Below are 24,848 nucleotides of genomic sequence, written 5' to 3'. Positions count from 1 at the left end.
CCGTCCAATAGGGAGCGGATGCAAACCACAGACGTGATTTCAAATCTGTGAGTGGCCAGATTTAAAACAGTAACAGGAAACAGGTGAAATTAAAGTGTATTTTATTTAACCCAGTATGTCCAAAATATTGTCATTTCAGCATGTCATCAATATAAAGTAACTAAGGATATATTTTACATTCTTTTTTTTTCATACTAACTTCAAATCCTGGTGTGTATTTGACACTTAAAGCACATCTCAGTTCAAACCAGCCACATTTCAAGTGTTCAACAAATTGTCCAGTGGCTGCTGGATTGGACAGCACAGGTCTGGATTTAAGAAATCAATGGAGAGAACATGGATGATGGGGATTAAATTTTATAGTGCTGAGGCTGAGAAATTTCAATCCAATTTAAGTAATTTGTTCAACGATGAGGAATCAGCAGGCCACGTATCAAAGTCAATGACAAACTTACTGGAAAAAGAGTAGTGTAGTAGGCTGAACAGTGACCCAAGATTTCAGGTCCGAATCCTTGGAACTTGTAAATTTTTGTATTCTGCAGATGTGACTCAAGATTGTCACGTGGGCAGATTACTTTTGCTCACCCAGGTGGGCCCAAAATATAGTCATCAGTGTCCTAATAAGGGAAAGACAGAGGGGGATTTGGCACACACAGAAGACGCAGCCATGTGACCATGGAGGCAGAGGCAGGAGTTCTGTGGCCCCAAACCAGGAATGTCAACAGCCACCAGAAACTGTTAGTGGCAAGGACTAGTCTCCAGAAGGAGCATGTTTGGATCATGATCCAGCCCAGTGATAGGGATTTTGGATTTCAGACATTCAAACTGTGATAAAATAAATTTCTGATGTTTTAGCCACCAAGTCTGTGGTAATTCGTTACAGGAACCCTGGAAAACTAGTATCAGCAGATGGGATACAACTCCATTTGCCATCTATCATGGTTGAATTACAACCACAAGTAGGCTACAAATACAAGCGTTCATCAAAAAGATCAACAAAAGCATTCTGTGAAGAATACTTGGCTATACAGAACTTATAAAGAGGGTACTATATATTTTATTTGTATTTTCTATGCTATACCTTTTAGGTCTCAGCATAATTTAGAATGGCCGTGTGTGTGTACGTGTGTGTGTGTGTGTGTGAGAGACAGAGAGACCAGTGTGTGTGTGTGTGTGTGTGTGTGTGTGTGTGTGTGAGAGAGAGAGAGAGAGAGAGAGAGAGAGAGACACAGAGACACACAGAGAGACAGAAAGACAGACAGAGACCAGATCTGTCTTGTATCCTCAGCACAGAACCTTGCACATAGTAGGACACTGAAATATGTTTTGAATGAATGAAGGGGACTTTGGGCCTCAATTTCCCCCTAGCTCAATAGAGTTGGGGGAATGGAATGGGCTCCTCAGGAAGGCAGGGCTGGTGCCAGAGGCTGTTAGAGCACCTACCATGTGCAAGACTGGGCTGGAGGCAGTCAGATTCAGGGAGTCAGGTATGGGACCCCCAAAGGCTTGGGGACTACTCAGAAATTAGGTGAGTACTACTACTCAAGAGTATGGGGTGTCACAGAACTGCGGTGCAGAGACCGAAGCCAATGTTAGAGCCCCTTCCAGCAACCTCTCCGCTCTCTCATTCCTGCACAGCAAAGGGCCTCTTTCCCTCAGGGACTAGGAAGAGCCCAGGTGTGGCTCTGTCGCAGTTACACTAGAGTCCAGGCTTCCTGGACTCTACATGAGCTCCCCCCATTTTTTGCCTGAGTCAGGGCCAGTGCAGAGAGTGGGAGGTGGCCCCCTTTGCCATGTAGTCTGGATGACTTTGAGCAAGTCCCTTTCCCTTCCAGCTCCACTGCCTCCTCTCTGGGGCAACCATGGCCCCGTCCACCCAGCCCAGTGGCTATCCCTGCAGGTCCAACTAGTCACAGACCATATGGAGGCTCCACCTTCATACCCTCTCACCGATTTGTAGGACTGAGCCCTAGCTGGTCACTTAACTCCCTCTAGATTCTCTCTTCTCTCTTAAATGGGCAGCTGAGGGGCTTGCCCGGTTTCCATTGCGAGAATTTGGCCAGACTGGTTTGAGCCCTGAAAGTGCATAAGGGAGACTCCAGACTCCAGCTGACCAGAATCCGGCAGCCAGGTCTGGGATCTGAAGGGACTATAAACCCTCTGGGCCCAAACCCCAGTCCACTCAAACATGCTGGCCTCATGCTTGTATCTGTATCCCACAATTCTAGAAAACACCTTGAAAGCAGGGACCCAGAAGTGTTTTGCTTACTGTTGCAGCCACAGTGAGGGCTTGACCAAAATATAGTAAGAACCCAAGAATTTGGCTAATGAGTAAAACCACTTGCCTATCTTTTACGAAGGCCAGGCTTTCCTCATGCTCGCGCTGTCCCTGCTTCAATGGCACACAGCCTGTCTGATCATGCCCAGGAGGAAGGGCTTCAGGACTCAGCAAGGTGTGACCCTGGTTCCTGTAGGCCCACAGCGTCCTGGGCACCCGGACACACGCCCCATCCTCCCTGGAGTGGGAGAGCGGGCAGCAGGCAGAGGGCAAAACCACCTCCGGCCCTCAGCCCTACTGTCTCCTGTGGGGCCCTCCCTGGTAGGCTGTGAATGCTGGCCTCCCCAGGCGGGTTCAGAGTTAAGGAGAAAATAAAGAGATTAAGGAAGCACCAAAGGCAGGTCCTCTCTTATGACAGTATCAGACAACTGTTTCAAAATATATTAGATTTGGTTTTTATTGTAGAGCACACATATCAGGGCAAAGTGCTGCACACAGAACTACAAATCATTTTTGGGAAAAAAGCTGTAAAAAAAAAAAATAATAAAACTGCAGCTGCTTTAGTTATGCAGTCCCGACTTGAATCCACGCTGGCAAAGGAGTTCTGGCCCCTGAGAAGGGCTTCTCAATGGTGGCTGCCCCAGAAATCGGCAGCCTCAGGCCTGGGCCTCTGTAAGACAGGGGCCCTGGGGTGGTGGCAACCTGGGTCCTGGGAGGGCCTCTGCGCTCAGCAGGCCTGGGGCTTGGCCCTGACTGGCAAGGAGACATTGCTAATGAATCTACATCATCAAAACCTTGTAGCCTTCGAGGATCTGAGTAGGTGGAAACTTCCAAAGAGTTTATTTTTCCTTTCACTATTTCTTAAAAGCCCCTTCCCAGCTCCCACGCCCCTGAGGCAGAGGAGGCACCAACCCAGTCTGCAATCCTGAGCTCTGGCCTTGGATGCATGCTACAGGCAGAGGGGGTGGGTGGACACCTTCCTATGGGGATGACATGGAGAGAAGGCCCACGCTGGCCAATGTAGGAGAAAGGAAAGGGTTAGGAAAAAGCCAGGAGACCAAAGGAAAAAAATAAAAACTCAAAAACAAAAGAAAGCAAAAACCCTACCACACACCACAACAATTTTCCATACCCCAAATGCTAGACTTGGAAGGACACCAGTCCCTCTAGCTAGAAACAATTCCTAAAACTGCCCCAACACGGGAAGTCTAACTGTTCCGTACAATCACACGCATATGCTTGAAAGAGCAACCCAGCAAAGAGGCGTGCCCTCGGCAAGAAAGGTCAGGACCACTGTAGCCAGCCCCGTGGTAGCCCAGGGACCTGTGGGCAGAGCAGGCCGATAGGTGTGGAGGAAGCCCGGGGTCTCAGCCAATAGCTTTGGGGTGGCAGAGGACTGCCGAAACCTCCACCCAGTCATTCTGAACACCTCTGCCGCACGAGAAGAGAGGGTCTGTGTAAGCTTCCAGGGCCTGGAGGGCGGCCAAGGTGGGGAGGGCGGGAGGCCTCCCGCGGAACCAGCAAGGGGCATGAGACCTCAACCCAGCACGCAGACATCAGTGGGAGGAGAAGGGGCAGAAGAGTGAAGTTCATTTACAACACTGAGAAGATTTACATTTAAAGCAAAACAAGAATTTTCTTAACCAAAACATTTTGTTGCTTTTAAATAAACCCAGTCTGACACAGCCCCACTTGAGGACAGCTGGCCCCTCCCCCCCCACACCTCTACTAGCCACTCCGGTGTGAGCTTCCGTCCCCTACAGATGCCAACGGCCTTTCCATTTTGGAGGAAAACCAAGAACATGAGAATCAGGTCCCAGCCAATTCTGTTCTTCAGCCTTAAGAGGCAACAAACCCAAGGAAACAATGTAAGGATCAAAACACAAAAAATGAAAAATAAAAACAAAAACCAAAAAACCAAAAAGAAACAAAAGGAGGGGGCAGCTACGTGAGGATCCACCAGAGTTCCCGGGAGCGCGCGGCTGCCTCAGTGCCTCCGCATCTTCACCTTCCGGGCAGGGCTGCCTGCCGCCTCCGAGCAGTCCTCCCCGGACTCGTAGGACTTGCGCCAGTAGTTCTCAGAGCTGAAGCTACTCCTCCGACGGTGCGTGGGCAGCAGCACCGAGCGTCGGTTCTCTTCCTTGTCCATTTCCAGGATCCGAGGCCTGCGAGGAAAGGGGTGGGTCCGAGCGTTACCCCGCACCCACCTCTGCGTCCGGGTGGAGCCCTCACCACTTGCGGGACAGCTCCCCCAGCTCGGTGGTTCTCCTTGAGGCGTGGTCCTGGCAGAAGTACTGGCATCGTCTCCGTGCCCATGGAGTTTTTCAAACAACTTTCAATCCCTCTGTGGGGGCCGCCTGACCTTGTCCAGTACCCGCGGACACGCCACGGCTGCCGGACCGGAGGCGCCCCGCCCTACCAGCCTCTAGGCCCTGCAAGGCGGTGCCATCACTGCCACTTCTCAGTCCCCCCGTGCATCCCCATGCTCGCTCCTGCCCACACCCCTACCCTGCTCGCCGACCCCACTAGCCCCTGAAACCAGCAAGCTCCTTCTGCCTCAGCGTTTCACCCTAGTACTTCCGGTCTATGCTGGCCTTTGAACATGCCTTTCTCATTCTTCTCATCTCAGCCTAAACACTTTCCCAGAAACCTTCCTCAGTCGTTCTGAAATGGGTCCCTGGTCTACTATCTTCCAAGTCCCGAGCTTTCCTTCTAACATTTAAATACAACCACAAAAGCGTCCATCTGGGTGGACTGAGCAAGGGAGTCCTGGGAAGGCCACGAAGCATTCCCACTTGTCAGAATCTCGGCCCAACAGCTTCCCTCTGGGGGATACAGGTAGCTGGTCACAGGTTAGGTGGGAATGCTACGAATGCCACTGCCCTAGGGGAAGCAGACACAAAGCTTGGAAAGGTAAACGATGCCAGGCTCCTAACCACCTACCCCAGGCTTCCCCACCCATCTCACCCTGCGGCCAGGCCACAGGGCTGCTTTGCTGGCCTTTGTGTAAGGTCTTAAGCTGAGTACCTGTGGGCAGCATCAGGGTCTGCCTTGCGATGGGACCGCTTAGGTTTCAGAGCAGGGTCTCTGTTGTTTCCTGACAGACGATCTGAAGCGTAACTGGGTGGTAACACGGAGCTGCTCAGGGACTTTGTTTCCAACCGGGGCGCGTCTAATCTTGTCCTGCAAAGGAAACACATGTGAGGTTATCAGTGGGCCTCTGGGGAGGGTGTGGGCCCCATCAGATCAGTTCTCTCTCTGGCCAGGGAAGAGGGGGGCCAGCAGTCTTTACTCTGTGCCTCAGTCTTGTGGTTCAGCTAGGTCTGGCTGTCTTGCAAAGATCCTCCTTCTTAAGATCAGGCTTAGGTGGGGCGCCTGGGTGGCTTAGTCGGTTAAGCGTCCGACTTTCGCTTAGGTCATGATCTCGCGGTTCGTGGGTTCGAGCCCCGCTTCCGGCTCTGTGCTGACTGCCAGCTCAGAGCCTGGAGCCTGTTTCAGTCTGTGACTCCCTCTCTCTCTGACCCTCCCCTGCTCACGCTGTCTCTCTCTCTGCCCTAGAAATAAATAAAACATTAAAAAAAAAAAAATAAAAAAAAAAAAAAAAAAAAGATCAGGCTTAGGAGCAGGAACAGAAACACTTCTATTTAGAAACCTCTAGTGAGAAGGATCTGCTGCCCTGGGGGAAAGATCCAGGGCTCGCTCTCAGCTGGACAAGGCAGCCCCGCTCACCCTACACAGGCCCAAAGGTTCTCCAGGGGTATCTACGCCACCTGCCAGAGTACTAAAGACCCCAAAATACTCTAGCAGATGTCCTCATCCTTGCTGGAAATACCAAGACAGGAAGGAAAGTTCCCCTGGTCCGGGTCTATGGAAGGAAAAAGAGACCCTCCTACACTCCCATGCAGGAACACTAAGACTGTGGCAGGGCCAGGAGAGCCCAGGCCCAACTTAACTAAATTCACACACTTGGCTCTGGTTCCACCATAGCCACTTGGTAGCTTTTGCTGGTTACAGCATGCTGACCAAGCCAAGGTCAGGGGACTTTTGAAGGCAAAATCCACACCTAGCACAGAGTGTGAGTTTCAAGGAACACACTGCCCAACACAGGGAGAACATGCAAGTATGGATTGGGAAGAGGGAGCTGGAGAAGGTGGGCAGGGAGGTAGTCCAGGGCAGTGATCTGAGTCCTTTATGAAACCAGGCCAGGAGGAAGCTAGCCGGGGAAACTTTAAAGAAGCCCTGAGGCTTCTTGGGTGATACAGAGAAGGCTGGCAAGTCCGGCTGGTGGCAGCAAGGGGCAGGAGAGAAGCCTGGGGTGGGGAGTGATGGGGACACATGTGGTAGAAGGTCCTGAAGGCACCCTTCCCATAGGCAGCTGTGCACCAAGCGGTCACCTGGTTCTGAGGAAGGTGCTGTGGTCAGGGCAGAGCGTCCTCACAATATCACTGCAAGGAAGACTGCGAGAGGGAAATCCAAGAGCTGCCCTGGCATAAGCCACATGGTGTTCTTGGTAACAACTGCACCCAGATCCCACAAGTCGTCCTACCTAACCCCAACTGGCTGGCCTGCTCTACATAGATGAGAAAAACTAGGTCTGAAAGGTGGTGAGTCACAGGTCCTGAAAGTCGTGGGGAAAAAGGTTTAAGCCCAGGTGAGACGCCAAGCCTGAAGAGCGGGAACCACAGGGCTTTGGCCCTAGGCAGGGGCCTTTTTCCTGAAGCCGGCAGGGGGCGCCTTCTAGTGGGGAACCAACGTTCTAACCCTCGGGCCCAAAGTGGTAGGCAGGCAGGCAAGCAGGGCTACTTTCCCTTTCCCTTCTGCCCCCTTTGCTTTCGCCTCATGGACAGGGAAGCCAGAGTGGTCCAGCCCTGACAGACTCACCAGTCTCAGCCTGCACTCTGGGGACTCCCGGCTCAAGGCAGCGGGACCTACCTAGCAACAAAAGGAAGAAGAGCCAGCACTAATGGTGCCACTTAGATCCAGGCTAGCAGCCATCCCTTTCTAGGCCTACTTCTCCATCTAAGCGAAAGAGGGAGAAATGAGGCTGGCCCTAGGAACTCTTTCAGTTCTAAGGGTCTAGAAACCAAGTGGCCTCCTTGAAAGCTAAGATTCTTGGGAGGAGTACCAGGAAGAGGTGATGCCAGGCAACACCCAGACAGGAGAGTGGGAATTAAAGTCACCAGAGCCCCCCAAGGACCTCTTCTTTACCAGGTCGGGCCTCCCCCCACCCCTTTCCCTTCACTTCAACCCTCCCCTGCTGAGAGGTCCAGGTGGCAGAGATCAGACCAAATGAGACATTGGCCATTAAGCTTAGAGTACTCCAAGGACGTGAAGCCTTATAGGGTAAAGTCCTCTGGCACTGTGGAGCTAATTCCAGTGCTAAGACCCCTCAGGTACTGGGAGCACATGCTCAGGGCAGGAAAACCTCCGCCGGATGAAAAAGCCTCAGTGAAGGTGGTGGGCAAGGCTTAGCACTCTGCAACTATTTCCTCAGGTGAGTGAGGGATGGCAAGAAAACCAAGAGCAGAGCCACCAAAGAGAGAGCCTGGCCCACACACCTCTGAGGCCGGAAAACATGAGCACATCCTGCCACGCACTGATCCCTGGAGGGGCCCCTGCCCTTCCTGAGCTGTCTCCTTGGGCAGCCTCTCTGGGCAGCCAGGGGCAGTGGTGGTGGCCCCTCATCATGGCTGCAGGACCACTGGAGAGGCCAAGGAGACAGGTGGGACCAGATGAGACTAGAAAGACAAGCTAGGGACATGGACTGGCTCTGCTTCTAACTGCCTGAAGGAGGGGAAGAGAGTCGTTCCCTGCACATGACAGTTCTACTGCTCTCAGGAAGCACCCTCCAAGAAGGGTTGATAATAGAGGGCCCTACCAAAAACCCTGTCTCCTGGACCCACCTGGGGACATAAAAGTGTCTAGGGCTCAAAAGTGTTCCTGGCACATCCCCTGGGGCTGTTACAAGTACATCTCAGAATAGCTGGAGAAGTTCCTGCCCTCCCTCCACTCCCAAAGAGCTACCATACTGCAGGAAGCCAGGACAGAACAAGATCTCAAACCCAGAGCCCACTGGTAGCTTCATTTCTGAGCACATTCCTCTTAAAAGACAGCAAACTTCCAAGGAGCACCCTAGGTCCCTCAGGATGCTGTAAATCTGTAAAAAATTGTAAACAGACAAATAAACTTGAAGTCAGGAAGGCCAATTCTAGCAGTAAGGGCTGGGCCTGGGCCTCCTCAGGTGGCAGGAGGAACGGAGACCTGACTTGTAGATCTGAGTGGACATCAGATCAACTGAGTTACGGTTATACCAAGGCACCCCAGGTAGATGAGGTCACCCACATGTCAGGACAGCCCCCAGGACAAAACAGGAATGGGGTCCATATAGAAAAAGCCAAAACAAAGCCAGGATGACAGCATTAATGTAGACACATTAACATGTGACCTAAAGGAAGGAGGGAGTTGCCCGTCCCAGGAGCTCCCTCCCTTTCTATTCCTTTAATCAGTCATCGAGTACTCCAGAGAAGCCACTGAGAAGGATTATTCCCACCGTGGGGATCAGAAACCAAATCACTGGCCTAAGTCACACAGTTTCTATCCCATTATGGCCTCTGAAGCACAGGTGGGCTCTCTGTACTACAGCAGAGCAGAGATCTGGCCAGGTCAACCACCATTTCTGGGAGACCAGCAACCAGTGTGCACCTCAGGCCCTGGGGCCAACCACCCCACAGCTTCTGGCTCCACCCTCACGCCAAGCACCCTTGTGCTACAAAGCTGGACTTACCCAAGGGAGGGAAGAGGCAGGGAGCAGGCCTGAGTGCCTCTTTGTCTACCAAGTGACCAGGGCCTCTAGGTCTAAGCTCTAGCACCTCTGAGTATCAGATTCCCACAAAACCCCGACCTGTACCTTTGTCTCTCTTGCTACAGTACCACCCCCCCCATCTTCCACCAACCTCCCTCCCACATCGCACTTCATTCCCCACAAGGCAGCTCTGAGACAGGCGTAGAAACCTGCTATGGTCAGGAGAGCCTGAAAGGCACATGAGGTGTATATCCTAAAGAGAGGGCACCCAACAGGGCTTCCACACCCAGGCCTGCAAGATAACCAGGCCCCAAAGACCTCTCCAAATCATTCAACCTGATGACTAACATGTCACACCACATACTTGTACCCCAAGGCACCCCAGATGACAGCCAGACAACAGGGCCAGCATCACAAGTGACCAGGGACTCCCCTGTTCAAGGCTGGTTAAGGGCTGGATATCATCTTCTAGGACACCAGGTGGCCAGACAACAAGCTTGCTTTCCCCAGCCTGGGCCAGTGAACAACGTTATTTCCAGGTTTCCCTTTCCTCCCACTCTCTGTGCCTCTGCTCATACCTTACTTCAAATTTCGAATGGAGAGCCTTCCTTGTCCCCTACCCCTGCCTCATCAAAATTAGAGGGTAAGTATGGTGAGGAAGGGGCTGGGAGCAACAGACACAGCATTCTTGAATTTAACCATCCCTAGCACCACTGCTGCTCCAATTTATAGGTGAGAACACGGAGCTCAGGTAACCAACTTGTATTCAGTTAAGGAAGGGGCAGAGCCAGGCCAGAAACCTAAACCAGTTTCATGCCAGGTGGTCTGACAGCAACCCCCCCCCCCCACTATTCCTTGTACAGGGTATACACACATGGACATACACAAACACTCACTGGACCAGGGAACAAAGGTGGGCTAACCCTTGGCCCAGGGGATAAGAATCATGGAGATAGAAGCAATGGCACGGGTCTCGGCGGGGGCAATGTCCCAGGCCTACTCAGGGAAACCAAGAGCTGGCTACTCCTCCCCATGCCCAGAGGGACAAAGCCCAGAATGAACCCTCCATTCATACACACACAGAACCTCACATTTGTCCACGCTGTTTTCAGGGACCATCTCTCTCTGACCCCTGGATCCCTTGGCCTGAATCATTAGTTCAGCCTCCTACAGTCCCTCTCATGCAAACCCCATATTCTACTGCTTACTGGCACACACCAGCCTTGGTTAACATTGGGCGAATGAATCTCTAGCTGTTCTTCCCAGCTTCAACCCACTCTGAGCTCGGCTCACTTGACCAAAAGCAAAGAAGTGGGCTATTTATACTGTCTTGAACCACTGTATCTGATTAACTGGAGAACCACCCAGAAATACGAGTCTTGTAGGCAGATCTGGGACAGCCCTGGGTACCCCCAGTAGACCAAGGGATTGGGTGCCCTGGCCACCAAGTGGAAAGCCCTGAAGGCCCACAAGGCATCTCCTGATGAACAAGTGTTGATCCAAGAACTCCTTCCCACACCACTCCTCAACTACAGAGATCCTCTATACTTCCTGCCTTTCAGCCATTTTTGCCTGGCCAGCAATTTCTAGCCCAGGAGCCAAATCTATCAATCCTGTCCAACCCACCCCTGCATCCTACCAAGCTGGATTTAATTTTTTTTAATTAAAAAAAAATTTTTTTTCTGGCTCCCAGCGGACATACTTTGTGCTTTTTAAGACAGTGTTTACTTTGCTTGTGTTGTACAGCATGCCAACCTATTATATGTTGGCATGCCATACAACACATATCACATATATCAGCAGACCCAAGTTCAAGGCCTTACTCAGCCATTTAGTGGCTGTGACCCCAAAGAGATTAAAACACTAAGCTGCAGCCCATGGATTCCACTCATGGGGAAACTCTCAGGTGGTCACCCCCGGCCTCCCCGTGAGAAACAACAGTACCACTCACGTAAAGACTCGGCACCAATCACATTCAAAGGTGCCTCATTTTGTTGAACCAAAAAGCATTTGGTGGCCAACCACCCATTGCCCGCCATGAGGACCTTAGAAGAACTGTCCCAGGTCTGACTCACCTGAGCTGGTGACAGAGCCTCCCAGGCTCTTCCACAACAGCCTGTGCAATCTGTATCCAAATTGAAGAGAAGGCAGGACTGGCTCCATCCCCTCTGCCTCTGAGAAGCAGGGACAGGATGCTCCTCTTTTCATCTTGTCACCTACTTGTCCTTTTCCAAGACAAGCCCATACAGCTACTCTGGAGCTGCTCCTCATGTACCGGGAACTGTCCTCCTCTGGGACTTCCTCTGGGCCCGGGCCTCAATGCTGGGTCCGGATGACAGGGATATCCCACCCCCACAGAATGCAGATTTCAGAAAATCACAATGGCAAGTATGGGCTGTAATAGTCTAAAAGGAGGTGATACACTGAGAGAGCTTCCCACATGTCAGAATAGGCAACACCGGAGCCCTGAAGGATGGCTAGGTTAACCAACTTTTAACATACACACATGGGTCATCTGCAGGATAGGATGAGGATGATAAGATGAACATTTTAGATGGAAAAATATTCCCAGCAGAGATCACACTGCTAGAAGAGCCCAGGATGCAAGTCCATGGGCCATACTAGGAACCGCAAGTGCAGTAATACAAGTGAAAACTCCAAGAAATTAGGCTGGGTGGATACACAAAGCCCCAACAAGGAGCCTGGATTTTACCCTGAGCCTCATCTGGTCTCCTGAGTTGGCTCCCTACGGCTGGGCACTACTCTAGCTGAGGTGCCCTTGGGGAGCTGGGAGCTACCATCCCAGTCCTCTCCAGCCCCTCATACCAAAGCTCTGTGATTCTGCCTGTGCGTCAGTCTATGGCTGACTCCTGGGCCCATTCAAGTCAAAAGGTCCAAGAGTGCCAGTCACCCACAACAGTCATTCTCCAAGGTCAGACCACTGCCAGGGGCCCAGGAGGCCAAAAAACCAGGAACCTGGTTACCGCTGGAGGCTCCTTGCTCCCCTGAGACGCATCTGGCTCAGCCAGCCTGGAAGTCAAGCATGGAAGCCACCATTCAAAAGGAATGAAACAGCTGAAAGAATGACCTCCAGCTATGGCCACTTCCAAGTGCACCTCTGGTGAAGATTTTCCTGGGATAAATTACCATCAGAGGCTTGGAGGGAACACCCTGGGAAGTTGCTGCTCTAGTTTAACAACACTCTGGGAGTTGCTCTCCAAGTGCCTGGCCTAGGTGGGTCACTTGTCCCAGCCCAAGAAGAAATGACTGTGGAGAAGAGGCCAGAGAGTGCAATACTCTGGGCTCCATCACTTCTGTGTTCTGGGTTTTGGCCTGTGCTGGGAACCACAGGAAAAGAAAGCAGAAAAGCAGATAAAAACTCTTCTTCTGATGAATTCCGGGAATATTCTTAAGCTAGAGGTGAGATGCTACCAGTTCCCAAACAGACCCACGTTTGGAGCTCCCACATGTGCCTGGTGCTCTGCTGGCACCATAGGCTCGTCAGTTTTGACCTGACAAAATGGCAGAACCGTGCCAGAGACTTCATCACCACATTACTCTGGAGTTCTGAACCCAAAGGGCCAAGATGCTCAATTTACAGATTGAAGTTAAAAAGATGACAAGCAAGGGACACCTGGGTGGCTCAGTATGTTAAGCATCCAAGTTCAGCTCAGTTGAGATCCACAGTTCGAGAGTTTGAGCCCCGTGTTGGACTCCATAAAAAGCTCAGAACCTGGGGCCTGCTTCAGTTTCTGTCTCCTCACTCTCTGCCCCCCCCCAACTTGTGTACTCTCACACCCTCTCAAAAAATAAAAAGAAACAAAACAAAACATGGGGCATCTGGGTGGCAAAGTTGGTTAAGCATCCAACTCGATCTCAGCTCAGGTCACGATCTCACAGTTTGTGAGATTGAGCCCCAGATCAGGCTCGGTACCGATGTCATGGAGCCTACTTGGGATTCTGTCTCTCCTCTTCTCTGCCCCTCCCCCACGTGTATGCGCACTCTCTCTCAAAATAAATAAATTTGGGGAAAAAAAAAAAAAAGCAACCCACAACGCCTTAAACCCCGAAGTGGAATAATTTGAGCATAAAACAAATACCCATAAATCCATATGGATATAAATAAATGAATAAAGAAAAAGAAAAAGAAACAAAACCTCCCTGCAGAAGAATTCCAAGTAACTTGGTGGTGAGACACCCCTGAGGGAGGTGGAGCTGACTCCCCGCTCCTCACATGGGGGCCGCACATAGCTCTTCCCTCCTGAGAGGGGAAATCCTGACCGCAGAGTGCAGAGACCGGCGAACACAGCCTCAGGCAGGTGTGTGCGGTCAGCGTCAACAGCAGTTAAGTCCTGTGTCCTTGACAGGACACGAAGGGGGCTTTACCTCTGTAGACCCTCTCCCCCAAACCCTAACCCCAACCTAACCATGAGACAAATGTCAAATTCCAGTTGGCAGATATTCTACAAAATACCTGGCCAGTCAGGGTTATCACGAATAAGGCAAGTTTAAGAAACTGTCACAGTCAAGAAGAGCCTAAGGCGACATGACAAACAAATGTAATGTGGGATCCTGGAACAGAAAAGGTATGTTATGAAAAAGCGAAGGAAATCTGAATAACGTAGGGATTTTATTAATGTTATCAATACTGCTTTTTTTTTCCCTACTGTAATGAACACATCATACTAACGTAAGACGGTAACAACAGAAGCAGCGGCATGAGGAGTGCAGAGACTAAGTACCACCTTGACAATTTTCTGTAAATCTAAGGCTATTCTAAAAAATAGTATTAAAAAAAAAAAAGAAAAGATGGTAAGCTATAAGACATTGTGTCCCAGCCTGGGAGGTCCAAGTCCTGGTTCTGCTTTCCTCACTGGTGTCTACACAACCCTCGACCATCATCTAGCCTCTCAGGACTCCACTCAAAAGACAAGCCTGTCTTGACCCAGCATCTGCTTAGCTCAGTCCATTCACACCCCGTGAGCAGAAAAAAGAAGTGCTCAAGAGGCCAGAGGTGATACTGGTCAGTACATCCCTGACTCTCTGGCCAGAGAGGAGGGACCGCCACAAGCTATGTGAAGGCTGAACGCTGCAGCCTAATGTCCCACCTTTGTTTCCTCTTTTCACTCCCTGCTCCTCCCAGAAGTGAAAACCCAGGCATTTTAAAATCAGGCTGCTAAGGCGCAGTCTAAAAATAATCAGCAAGAGCACATGTGACAAATCAGAACCAAGGAGATGGGGAAAAAAGAGGGGGAGGGAGGTCTGGAAGAGGGGTCCCCAAATAAGACTATGCCCATAAACACTGGGAGCATGTGCTTTTGCTCAACCCTCGACTCCCTAAACAGCCACAGAGCTTAATTTTCCAATGAAGAAAAAACCAAAACAGCTTTTTCCTCACAGAATTAAAAAAGTATGAAACCTTATAGCCTTTTCTTCTCCCAGGCTTCATGCTGCTATGCTACTGATACAGAGCCAAGTTCTAAGGAAATCCAGATCTACATCTCCAGACAGGCCTGCAGGTGCCAGACACCGGGGCACTTACTTCCTGAGGATGATGACCGCTCTGCGCTCCTTGATGTCCTGAGGCCGTATGCAGTGAGTGATTTCATCAGCAGCATATCCACTGAAAATAAACACAGAGCATATGAGCTTGGAAAGTGAAGAGACAACCAAAGTTCCTACAGGGTAAAGAGACAGAAATACGGTCCAGGTCCTATAGACATCTCTGCCCTGTTATTTTGAGAGGTTCAAGGATCTACATGGAAAGGTAAGTAACCTGATAGGCTCTAGCATGCTCCACTGAAGAACAAAACCTGGGATGAGGCAAAGGAAGGCTTTAAGGCAGAAACCAAAGCAGGAATCTCCCCACACAAGCCAGGAGCCCATCTTTTAAAGGATCCTCAAGAGGGTACACCTTTAGTCACTCCGGAGGAAGCTAGAGTGACTCAGGCCAGACTTTGGTGAGAAGACAAGAACCGCATCTCCTCCACTTCTTCCCTCCCTTCCCCCTACTCTTACTCTTAGACATGAAGAGGAAGCCAAGGAAGACACTGAGAGCCCTGAGTCACCAGAGAGAACTAAGGCTGCAATGTTCAAAAAGAGAATTTGTCTACTTGAAAACAAGCTTTCAAAAACCTCCATTTGGGGGGATCCAAAATCTTAAAGACAGCTGTGTTTGGGATATTTTAAGAATTCCCATCACACTCAAATATCTATTTATTTTCATCAAGTTACACAATTTTTAAAACTGCTTAGACCAATGAATGTGGGTAGATGACTGTCCTCTTCACAGCTAACATCTTTCCAATTTGAAACTCTGGAAGCAAACTCAGCATCCTGAGCCTCCTCACATGCCCTCACCGGGAGGCACTCCTACCCCAAGTTCATCTGCTGACCTGAGGCAGCTCTACGTAGCCAGCCACAAGCTCAGGCACAGGCCTAGGGGTAGGCAGACACTTTCTCAGCCTGCTCCTGCTCAGCAACCTCTGGCCACCCCTGGACCACCAATCATCCTCTCCATGGCTCTAACCAGCTCCCTTATTAAGGGCAGCTGTAAAGATACCTGTAGAGCTGTCAGAAACACTGCAGGCCTGGGAAGAACTCCTCAGAATGGCCAGACTGCCGCAACGTGGGCAAGAACTAAAAGCAAGACAAAAAATAAGAAGAGGGAAAGCCCCTCTGATTTGAGGACATGCTGGGGATAGAGACAGAACCTTTATTTGAAATATTTCCCCTCCAAGCTCCTCCTAGACCAGAGGTTTTCAGGTTTTTTGGTGAATATCAGTCCTAGGAGAGACTATGGACAAACATCCACGATCAAAACAATTTGAAAAATATTGAGGAGTTTAATATATTAAAGAATCTGAGAACTACTACAGCAAAAAAATCTGCTGACTTTAACTGAGCACTGACCAAAGAACCTTCTCTCAAATAACACCTATTAATAACTGTAGGCCTACAGAAATGCCACAGGGAGGAGCTGACGAGACCCAGTTAGAACCTGAGTTTTGTCACCTATTAGCTTTGTGACCTTAGTGAAGTCACTTGCTGGGCCTAAACCTGTTTCGTCATCTGTAATAAAAGACAGCAAGCAGTAAGTTTTGGGTGTTCACTTTGTTATGCTTTATGACTTAGATATTCTTCTATGACCCCTAACGGTCACAAGATTCATTGTTTGTTTTTTTTGTTTTGTTTTGTTTTTTTTTTTTTGAGAGAAAGAGTGTGTGTGTATGCAAGGAGAGGGGAAGAGAAGATGGAGATGGAGAATCCCAAGCAGGCTCCATGCTCAGCATGGAACCCAATGTGGGGCTCGATCTCATTACTGTGGGATCATGACCTGAGCCAAAATCAAGAATCAAATGGTTGGGGTGCCTGGGTGGCTCATTCGATTAAGCTTCTGACTTTGGCTCAGGTCATGATCTCACAGTTCATAGGTTCGAGGCCCTCATCGGGCTCTGTGCTGACAGCTCGGAGCCTGGAGCCTGCCTCAGATTCTGTGTCCTCTTCTCTCTCTGCCCCTCCCCTGCACACACTCTGTCTCTGTCTGTCTCGCTCTCAAAAATAAACAAACATTTAAAAAAAAAAAAAAAAGAACTGAATGCTTAACCAACTGAGCCACCCAGGTGTCCCAATGATAACAAGATCTTAAAGGGGTGGAGAGAATTAGAATTAGAATTCCCTTCCAGTAAAATTAGAGCTGCAGGACTCCATAGTCAGCACCCTTGGAACCTATAGGGCCATTGTGAGAATTAACCTGGCATGGCACTCCCATTTACTAAAGCATATGACACAAGCCAGAGGGCCCTGGACCACCTTGGGGCAAGGTAGAGACTTGGGTTCAGCACCTGCCAAGGAAATGTGATCTCGGTTCCTTCCGTAGGGATCTGCCGGCAGAAGAGGCCTCACGGGTCTCATGGGCTCCCAGGGCTAGGAGTTCCAGAGCCTGTCCTAGGCTCCTGTCACTCCACATGGGGAGAATGCAACTATGTGCTGCAAGACAGTTCTATATAAACAGAGGACATCGCCTACAAAGAACTAAGTCCAATTCTCCAAAGGTAATCCAAGGCACATTTCTTTCTTTCTTTCAGTTTTTTTTTTTTTTTTAAGTTTATTGATTGATTTTGAGAGAGAGAGAGTGCACTCGAGAGCACACACACATAGGCGAGCAAGGGAGGGACAGAGGGGGGAAGGGGGGGAGAGAGAGAGAATACGAAGCAGGTTCTGCACCATCAGTGCAGAGCCCGACATGGGGCTTGAACTCCTGAACTGTGAGATCATGACCTGAGCTGAAATCAAGAGTTGGACACGTAATCAACTGAGTCACCCAGGTGCCATCAAGGCACATTTCTAAGGCCTGAGCCTACAGTACTGTCCACAAGCACCCTTCCCTACTGTTAATCAGTATCAGTCTGTTTGACATGGCTATAGGCACCTGGGGCCCTCACCTCCCATCTTCAACAAGAACCATTTCCCTTAATGCAGAAGGAGCAAAGCCAGACGTCTGTCACACCTTAACCGCCCCCAACCTCCCAAAGGGCTCCAGAATAAAGAACAAGCCATGCCAGAATTCTGCTACTGAGCTCAGGCCGAGGAAACAGTATGGAAGTAGGATCACACAGGCCCACAGAAACGACCATGGCACTGAATGCACCTGAATGACTCATCAGCACTGGTCTTCTAGAACTTCCTGGCAGCTGTGACATAGCCCACTGACCCATCTTCAGCACCTCAGGCTCCTCTGGGAGCAGGAGGCTCTAAGTCCTGGCCACGAGGAGCTCTTCTGGCTAAACTTCAGCAGAAAATGTCCAACAGAGACCACAGAAGATTATTCACTGCTAAGGAACCTACTTACCACAAGAGAAATTGTTTGAAAGTCCCAATCTGCCAGCTTGAAACTTAATATGCCCTGGGTCCAGCCCTATCCTTGGCATGAAGAAAAGTTCCAGTGCCTCCTGCTCTTTTGTTTCCACAGGGAAAGGAGAAGAGGAAATACCTCATGCTGGTCAGCCTCCTGCTCCCTGCCTGGGCTGAGGCCTTTCAAGATCCCCCCACCCCATGTAACAGTGACCAACATGCCACAAGTATCAAGAGTGATGGGGGGGTGGCCTGGGTGGTTCAGTCGGCTAAGCGTCCGACTTTGGCTCAGGTCATGGATCTCACGGTTCGTGGGTTCGAGCCCTGTGTCGGGCTCTGTGCTGACAGCCAGCTCAGAGCCTGGACCCTGTTTCAGATTCTGAGTCTCCCTCTCTCTCTGACCCTCCCCTACTCACGCTTGTCTCTCTCTGTCAGAAATAAATAAAACATTTAAAAAAAAAAAAAAAAAAAAGAGTGATAGAACCTGGCTCTGTCTCCCACTAGCACTATGCCTTACAAGAACTCTTGAGTGTCTCCGCCCACCCCCCACACGGGGAAGCTTTCCTTAAATCCCCCAGGCTGGGTTTTCCCCACACCATCCACCTATACCTCTCTACTGTGTTTGGCCTCGAGGAAACTGTTTTCCCTACAGGACAAAATGCTGCAAAGGCCGTATTTATCTCTGCACTCAGTGGACCCTAAATCAAATGTGTGTTTAAACTCAACTATTCTCAGTTTCTACATCTACAAAACAGATCTCAGGGCAGATCCTTCCTTAGAAGATTAAGTGGAGGTTAAATGAGGAATCTGAAAAACTCTAAGGGACTGTGCAGGACTGTACCCCTCTCTTCTAGGAGACAGTTTGGAGACTGTTGTTAAGGCACATTTCCAAGATGGCCACCATTCCCCATCTACTCTGTGCCCTGCGCAGGACAGAACAGAACCAGAGATGGAGGGACTGGCCTACATCACCAGGACTGCCTGGTGACTGCCTCCCTCCAGCGACTGCTACCTGCTCTGGGCAGCCGCTGGAAGTCATGCCACTGATAGACCTGCTGGCGTGGTCTAAGGCCTGCTGGCAGGACTAAGAAACTTAGGTTTTTGGGTGCCAGCATGCCAGCCATCTGGGCACATGGTTGTGATTATGAGCTCACACTCATTATAATCAGACCCAAACTTCTAAGAAGACATGTGGCCTAACTTTATGATAAATCCTAGAACTTTCCAAATACAGAAGGAAGGTCTGCCTGCTCCACATCCCAATTCTCTACACATCAAAGTATAAATAGATAATACCTGAGCACAGAAAGCATCTCATCTCCAGAGACATTTTACCTAAACTTCAAGCATTCAATAGTGTGGAAAGAAATTCAATCTTCAGTAACCAACTCAATGGCACCCATAGCCCCATTTTGCAGAGGAAAACTAAGGCCCAGAGAAGTTAAGTAACTTAACAATGGTCAAACAGCTAAAAAGGGGACAATGGAAGTCTAATCCAACTCTTGATTTCTGTATCTATGCAATACTGATTTTTGATTTTATGATTGGGGGAGGAGTAGGTAAAAAGGGGTAGAGAGAAAAGCCCATCTGCCTTTTCTGGTCACAAGGTTCAATCTGCCCCGAGGGCCACATACTGGCCTCAGCAAGACATTCACATACCCACCATTTCCAAGGAAGAAATCTGCAAAGAGATGAGCCCATGCCCCCAGACAGCTAGCACCGTACCCCAGCGACAGATGCACACCAACTGCCCAGGCCAGAAAATGGCCAGCTAGCCCTGAAATTTTTATGGCCTATTTACTTTCTGCTTGCTCTGAGCTTCATGATTAAGCCCATGGTTCACCTGCCAGCTTCCTTTCCTTTGCTGCCTTCTTGTTAGACTTGGCAGAACCAAGGCCAGTCAACCCCTCTGGCCCAGAGCTCCTCCTGGGAATGCACAGCCCTGACTTCATCCTAAGGTTCCTCCCCCTCCTGTGGAATCAGAAGACTGCACACAGGAGATGTGGCCCAGGACCTATCTGTCCTACTTTCCTAACTATTTTAAGCCAGAAAGCTAAATTCTGCTTTCAAACAGCTGAACATCAGCCCTTGGCCCAGAACGGACAGGGGTGCCCACTCCATCCAATATCAGTTATTACCTGGAAGTCACAGTCTGTGCTCACCTCTGCATGTGCCATGGTTGGATGGTAACAGTCATTTCCAGGCAAGTGGTTAAGGCCTAGGTCTTCAGGCATGTGGCCACCACAACCACAGACCATGCCACAGCATTAAAAGTAGCAGCAAGCAACCAATTAGACTTGAGAAAATTATTCTAATTAGTCCAACTGAAATCTGTTTTTATCTCCCCATACACCCTACAGAGAACAGGAGAAGGAATATAGGGAAAACTAATATGGAAAAAAGGTAAAAAGAAACGTTATGTCCCTGGAGAACAGCACAAAAAGGTGACTCAACTAGGCCCAACATGGGAAGGTCACAAAACAAGCAAGCAAATGAACAAAAAACAACCGGGTTTGGAAAGAAGTTTGAAGCACTTCCAGAAGGGTCTGTGAGGCCTTGCTCTAAATGCCCACGTTTGGACACTGCTGAGTCAATGTTTGTCACACGCTAACATCTACACTGACAACTATTAAATATAAAACTGTATCCCTGCCATGTTGCCTTGGATGAGTGCAGACTCTGCTGCCACCAACAACTGATGTCTGAGTCAAAGAAGAATTACTAGAACCCTTCTCTACCTACAGAGAACCACTATTTTCATCCGTCCCTCCCCTTGAATCTGTAAATTTAGGGCTCATCACTTCTGGGCTGGGATACATACCAGAAAGTGAAAGAAAGCATCCCCTCTTACCAGTTTTGGCAAGAGAACAAGCAGCATTTTAAGAGAAGCACTAACAGACAGGTGTTCACCCACCTGCATACCAAGTAAACTATAGAGTGTTAAGTGAGCAGGTGCTAAAAGAATAAAATTAGCAGGGGCATCCAGAACCCTAAAGCAGTGGCTCTCAAATGATGATTTTGCCACTCCGCCCTGGGACGTTTGTGATCATGAAGGTGACACTGGTATTTAGTGGACAAAGACCAGGGATGCTGCTAAACGTTCCACAATGCACGGACAGCCCTCACAAAACAAAGACTCCGCCAGCCCAAAACGTCAATGGTATGGCTACTGAGCAGGTCTGACCTAGAGCCTTGCCATGGCACGCCTCACCAGAATCTCTACTTCAGGTCCTGGTTGAATCTGAGGACTAAAGACAAATTCCGCCAGCCTCAAGTCAGCACCCACCTGCCCTCACCTTACCTATGGCTACTCTCTGCTACTGCCACATAAGCTGCCAACCTCTCACTGCTTCTTTGCTTGGTTAACGTCTAGTCACCTGAACACCTTACTGCCTTCAAGTTCGACCTTACCGCTTCGAAGAACTTCTAACACTCCAAAATGGCTTAAAAGGTTCCCTGCCCTCCCACCTTCAAAGCACTCCTGCAGCTACTTTCCTGGGCTTTCAATGGGCTCTGCACTCCATGAAGGGAAGAGCCCTCTGATAGGCTCCACCAAATGCCTAGCCCCTTGCCCCAAGAAGGGAGCAAGGGATCATTATATGGTTGTGTATGAAAGCAAACACCCATTTAAGGGTCTACCCTGTACCAGGCTCTGTATGAAATACCAAATCACGGTATAGGCTTTCGAAGCTGGCATTAGCCCCACTTGACAGACGGGAAAACCAGCTCAGAGAATGCCCACAAGAAACCAAAGCATATGAGAGCTGAGCTGGATTCAAAGTCTGGGGCAGCACTTTTCAGGACATCTCTGAACCTCCCACGTGAACTCCACAGCCAAGTCAGAATCCAGGAGTTGGAAAGGACTGGGAAAGCTTTAGAACTTTACTATTCCAAGGAAAAGATGAAGAGAAGTTTCCTGATGATGCAATCCTGCTGATCACTAACAGACCTGCATTTTAAGAACTTGAAACGTCTGCTCTTCAACACAGGGGTGTGCATGTGCGGGGAGGGGAAAAGTTCTCAAAGTCTCAAACTGCCTCTTACGATCTCCCCATCACACACCCAACCACTGCTAGACCTCCTTGAGGATCCATGACTATGCAGAAAATTAAAATCTCCTTAAGAGACTAAATGTCCTTCGTGTGGGGTCCCCTTAGCATCAAGAGACGTTCTACGAAGTCAGACACCAAACTGCCTTACACAGCAAGCCACTTGTGAAGGTCTGCCCCGGAAATCCCATCTTAAAGGCTCCCAATCTGGGTGCATCACTTAGATCTGAGGACAAGTTTGGAAGCCCAAATGACAAAGGAGGACCTGACAGATAAATGGCCAAGTTTCATAAGATAAGGAAGCCAGAATAGTGTTTCTGCCACCACTGATTTCCCAAACTTTCCTGTCAGAAGACCTTGGATATCCCAAGGCTCTGCTGCCACTTCCAGATGGAGAAGCAGCCTCAGATGTTCAACTGAAATGAGACAGATGACCTGCAGAGACCTGCTTCTCTCCATGACCAGGGCCTATGGCACTTAATTCAGAGGTTAAGCTGCTCACAAAAATTCCGTGTGTCCTGATCCCGTACTAGAATTCAGTGGTCAACCAAGCTGCTCTGAGCAGCTGCAGTCTAGATCTCATAAGAGGTTTTGGGGATTACTGAAGTACCATGCTAGAATACTTGTTTTAAGGCTGGAAGGACTCCGCTTCAAAAAAATATTTTCTGCTTCATATAAACAACAAAGGTGTTCCAGCAGGCCATCATCTTGGGAGTAGGGGGGCAGACTACTGAAGTAATTCTCAGCAGGGTCTGGGGCCCAGAACAGGCCAAGAACCGAAGCTCTGTGTCTGACAGACAAGGCTGAATACCAGGTAGAAAGATCCACTTTGTTTTGTTTCCTATGGCCCGGGCGGCGGGTAACACATTCTCTCAAAAGGCCAACAGGCTCTTCCGCAGCCAACGGGGGCGGAATTCTCAGTCTGCTTGCCACTCTCTACTTCTGCCCCAACCTCCAATCTGTTCCACTCCAGGGAAGTCACTCCCCATGTTGGGAATAGAGAATGGCTATCAATTAGACACTTTCTCAGGGACGTTCCTCTGTACTTTCTCTATTAAGAAATCCCGAAACATTTCCTCTGTTTAAAAACAAAAACAACAACAACAACAAAACAGGATGGCAAAGTTGGAAAGACTTTGAACTAGAAGTTCAACTCCTTTTCTTCAAAACAGAGGCCCAGAAAGGAAAAGCGACTTGCTAAAATCACCCGCAGAGAGACACTCCTAAAACCTTAGCCTTCTAGAAAGATGCCTTTGTATTAATTCTTGATCCAATGTGCAAAGACGACTCCAAACCTGCCCTCGGGATACAAAATTCTGATTGGTTCCCCGACCCCTCCCTGCTTTCTTACTACCCGTTGTAAACACTGGCCCCTTTCCTCTCCTCCCCTTCTCCCCGAGAAAAGCAGAAGAACTGGTCAGAACTGCAAAGCGCGGGCTAAGTGCTGCAGCCTCCTGGGTGAGGGTGGGCAGCTAAGGCAGCAGGACGCAGGGCCCCTCTCCCAGGTGGGTTACCTGAGCACAGTCACGCTTCCCCTGCGCACCGGCAGAGAAAGCACAGGTTCCGACACTCGGATAGGCTTGAACTGGAACTTGCAGCCGAAGCAGAGCGCAGAGTCGCTAAAGAAGGACACGGACACGATGGGGCGCTCGAAGATGTGGATGGGGTCCACGTGAGACACGATGCAGCCGCCGGGCTGATAGTCGTTGATGACGGCGCTGTTGACGAAGCCCTCGGGGATGACGCGGTGTTCCACCAGCTTCTGGATGACCAGCTGGTGCACCCACTCGGGGATCTCGTCCACATCGCCGGGCGGGTAGAGGCGCTCCTGGCCGGGCCCGCGCTTCTGCAGCTGGGCGCCGTACGTGTAGCCCTCGCCGAAGAAGTACTTGTTGCGCAGCGGGGCCCGGTCCACCGTGTGCTCGTTGTACAGGCCCTTCTCGGCGCGGGACACCACCTCGTCGATGCGGGCCTCAATCTTGGCGCACTCGTCCTGGCTGAAGAGGCGCATCTGGCGGATGCCGCTCTTCACCTTGCGCGCCTCCTCCTCCTTCTGCAGCTGCTGCTCCTCGTAGTCGCTGCGCTCGGGGTCCGAGTCCTCCTGGTATTTGCGCTTGGCCCCGGACACCGGGTAAGGCTCGGCGGCGGCGGCGGCCGCGGCGGCGGCAGCTACGGCGGCGGCGGCGGCGGCCGCTGCCTCCCGGCTACCCGCCTTATAGTTGTCCCGGGACGTCATGGACTTGAGCTTCTCACGCAGGTCCGTGTAACCGCTGGCGGCAGCCATGGCCCCCGCGACGCTGCTCTAGGGTCCGCCGGGGCGGGAGGGGCGGCCGGGCATGGCTCTCGGAGGACGCGCCCCGACGCCCCTGGAGGAAAGGGGTTCCTCAGCGCCAGGCCCCCATGCGAGACCGGAGGACCCGGCGGGGGGCGTCAAGGGGAGGGTGCGGGGTCGGGCCTCAGGGGCGGAGGGTCATGCAGCGGCGGCGGCAACGGGGCTTCCTCCTCCTCCACCTCCTCTACGTCCCAAGGAGCAAGGGCGCCGGCAGCGCCTCATGCCGCGGAGGACCGCTGCGGAGAACCGACCCGACACTCAGCCAGACCCTCGGACGCCCGGCCCAGCCCGTACTTTAAAGCGCTCCTCACGACGTCACGGGCCGTCCGCCCGACGTCCGCCAGCGCCGCTCCTCAGCGGGCTTCTCCGCGCGCACGCGCAATGCCGCCGGCCACCGCGGCTCTGCGCGCAGCACGCATGCGCGCGCGTGTAGGCCGGGTCACCAGGGGTGCCGGGCGCAAGCGCAGACGGGGACCGCTCGGCGTCCGCCGCCCCTCCCCCACCCACGGAGGCGCTCCGAGGGAGCACCCTCAA

At 50.8% G+C, this 24,848-nt stretch overlaps 1 protein-coding gene across 1 annotated transcript; it reads right to left on the bottom strand.

Moving 5' to 3' along the window:
• Positions 1–2,717: 2,717 nt before the first annotated feature.
• ALKBH5 (alkB homolog 5, RNA demethylase) lies at positions 2,718–24,848 on the bottom strand. Its single transcript, XM_039227302.1, has 4 exons — positions 23,497–24,848; positions 14,623–14,703; positions 5,306–5,461; positions 2,718–4,443 (listed from the first exon to the last, which is right to left on the bottom strand). Exons 1-4 carry the CDS (start codon positions 24,264–24,266, stop codon positions 4,266–4,268), a joined length of 1,185 nt encoding a protein of 394 aa, XP_039083233.1. The 5' UTR covers positions 24,267–24,848; the 3' UTR covers positions 2,718–4,265.

Source organism: Hyaena hyaena, unplaced genomic scaffold, assembly GCF_003009895.1.
Source record: "Hyaena hyaena isolate Hyena2069 unplaced genomic scaffold, ASM300989v1 scaffold_27, whole genome shotgun sequence".
NCBI classification, from domain to species: domain Eukaryota; kingdom Metazoa; phylum Chordata; class Mammalia; order Carnivora; family Hyaenidae; genus Hyaena; species Hyaena hyaena.
The sequence above is the reverse complement of the archived record's forward strand: the minus strand, read 5'-3'. Positions and strand labels throughout refer to the sequence as shown.

Coding starts and splice junctions, on each gene's coding strand:
- ALKBH5 (XM_039227302.1), bottom strand. CDS start 24,266: ATGGCTGCCGCCAGCGGTTACACGGACCTGCGTGAGAAGCTCAAGTCC. Junction 5,462..14,622: donor GCGGTCATCATCCTCAGGAA/GTAAGTGCCCCG, acceptor TTTCCTTTGCAG/GACAAGATTAGACGCGCCCC. Junction 4,444..5,305: donor GACCCTGATGCTGCCCACAG/GTACTCAGCTTA, acceptor CTTTCCTCGCAG/GCCTCGGATCCTGGAAATGG.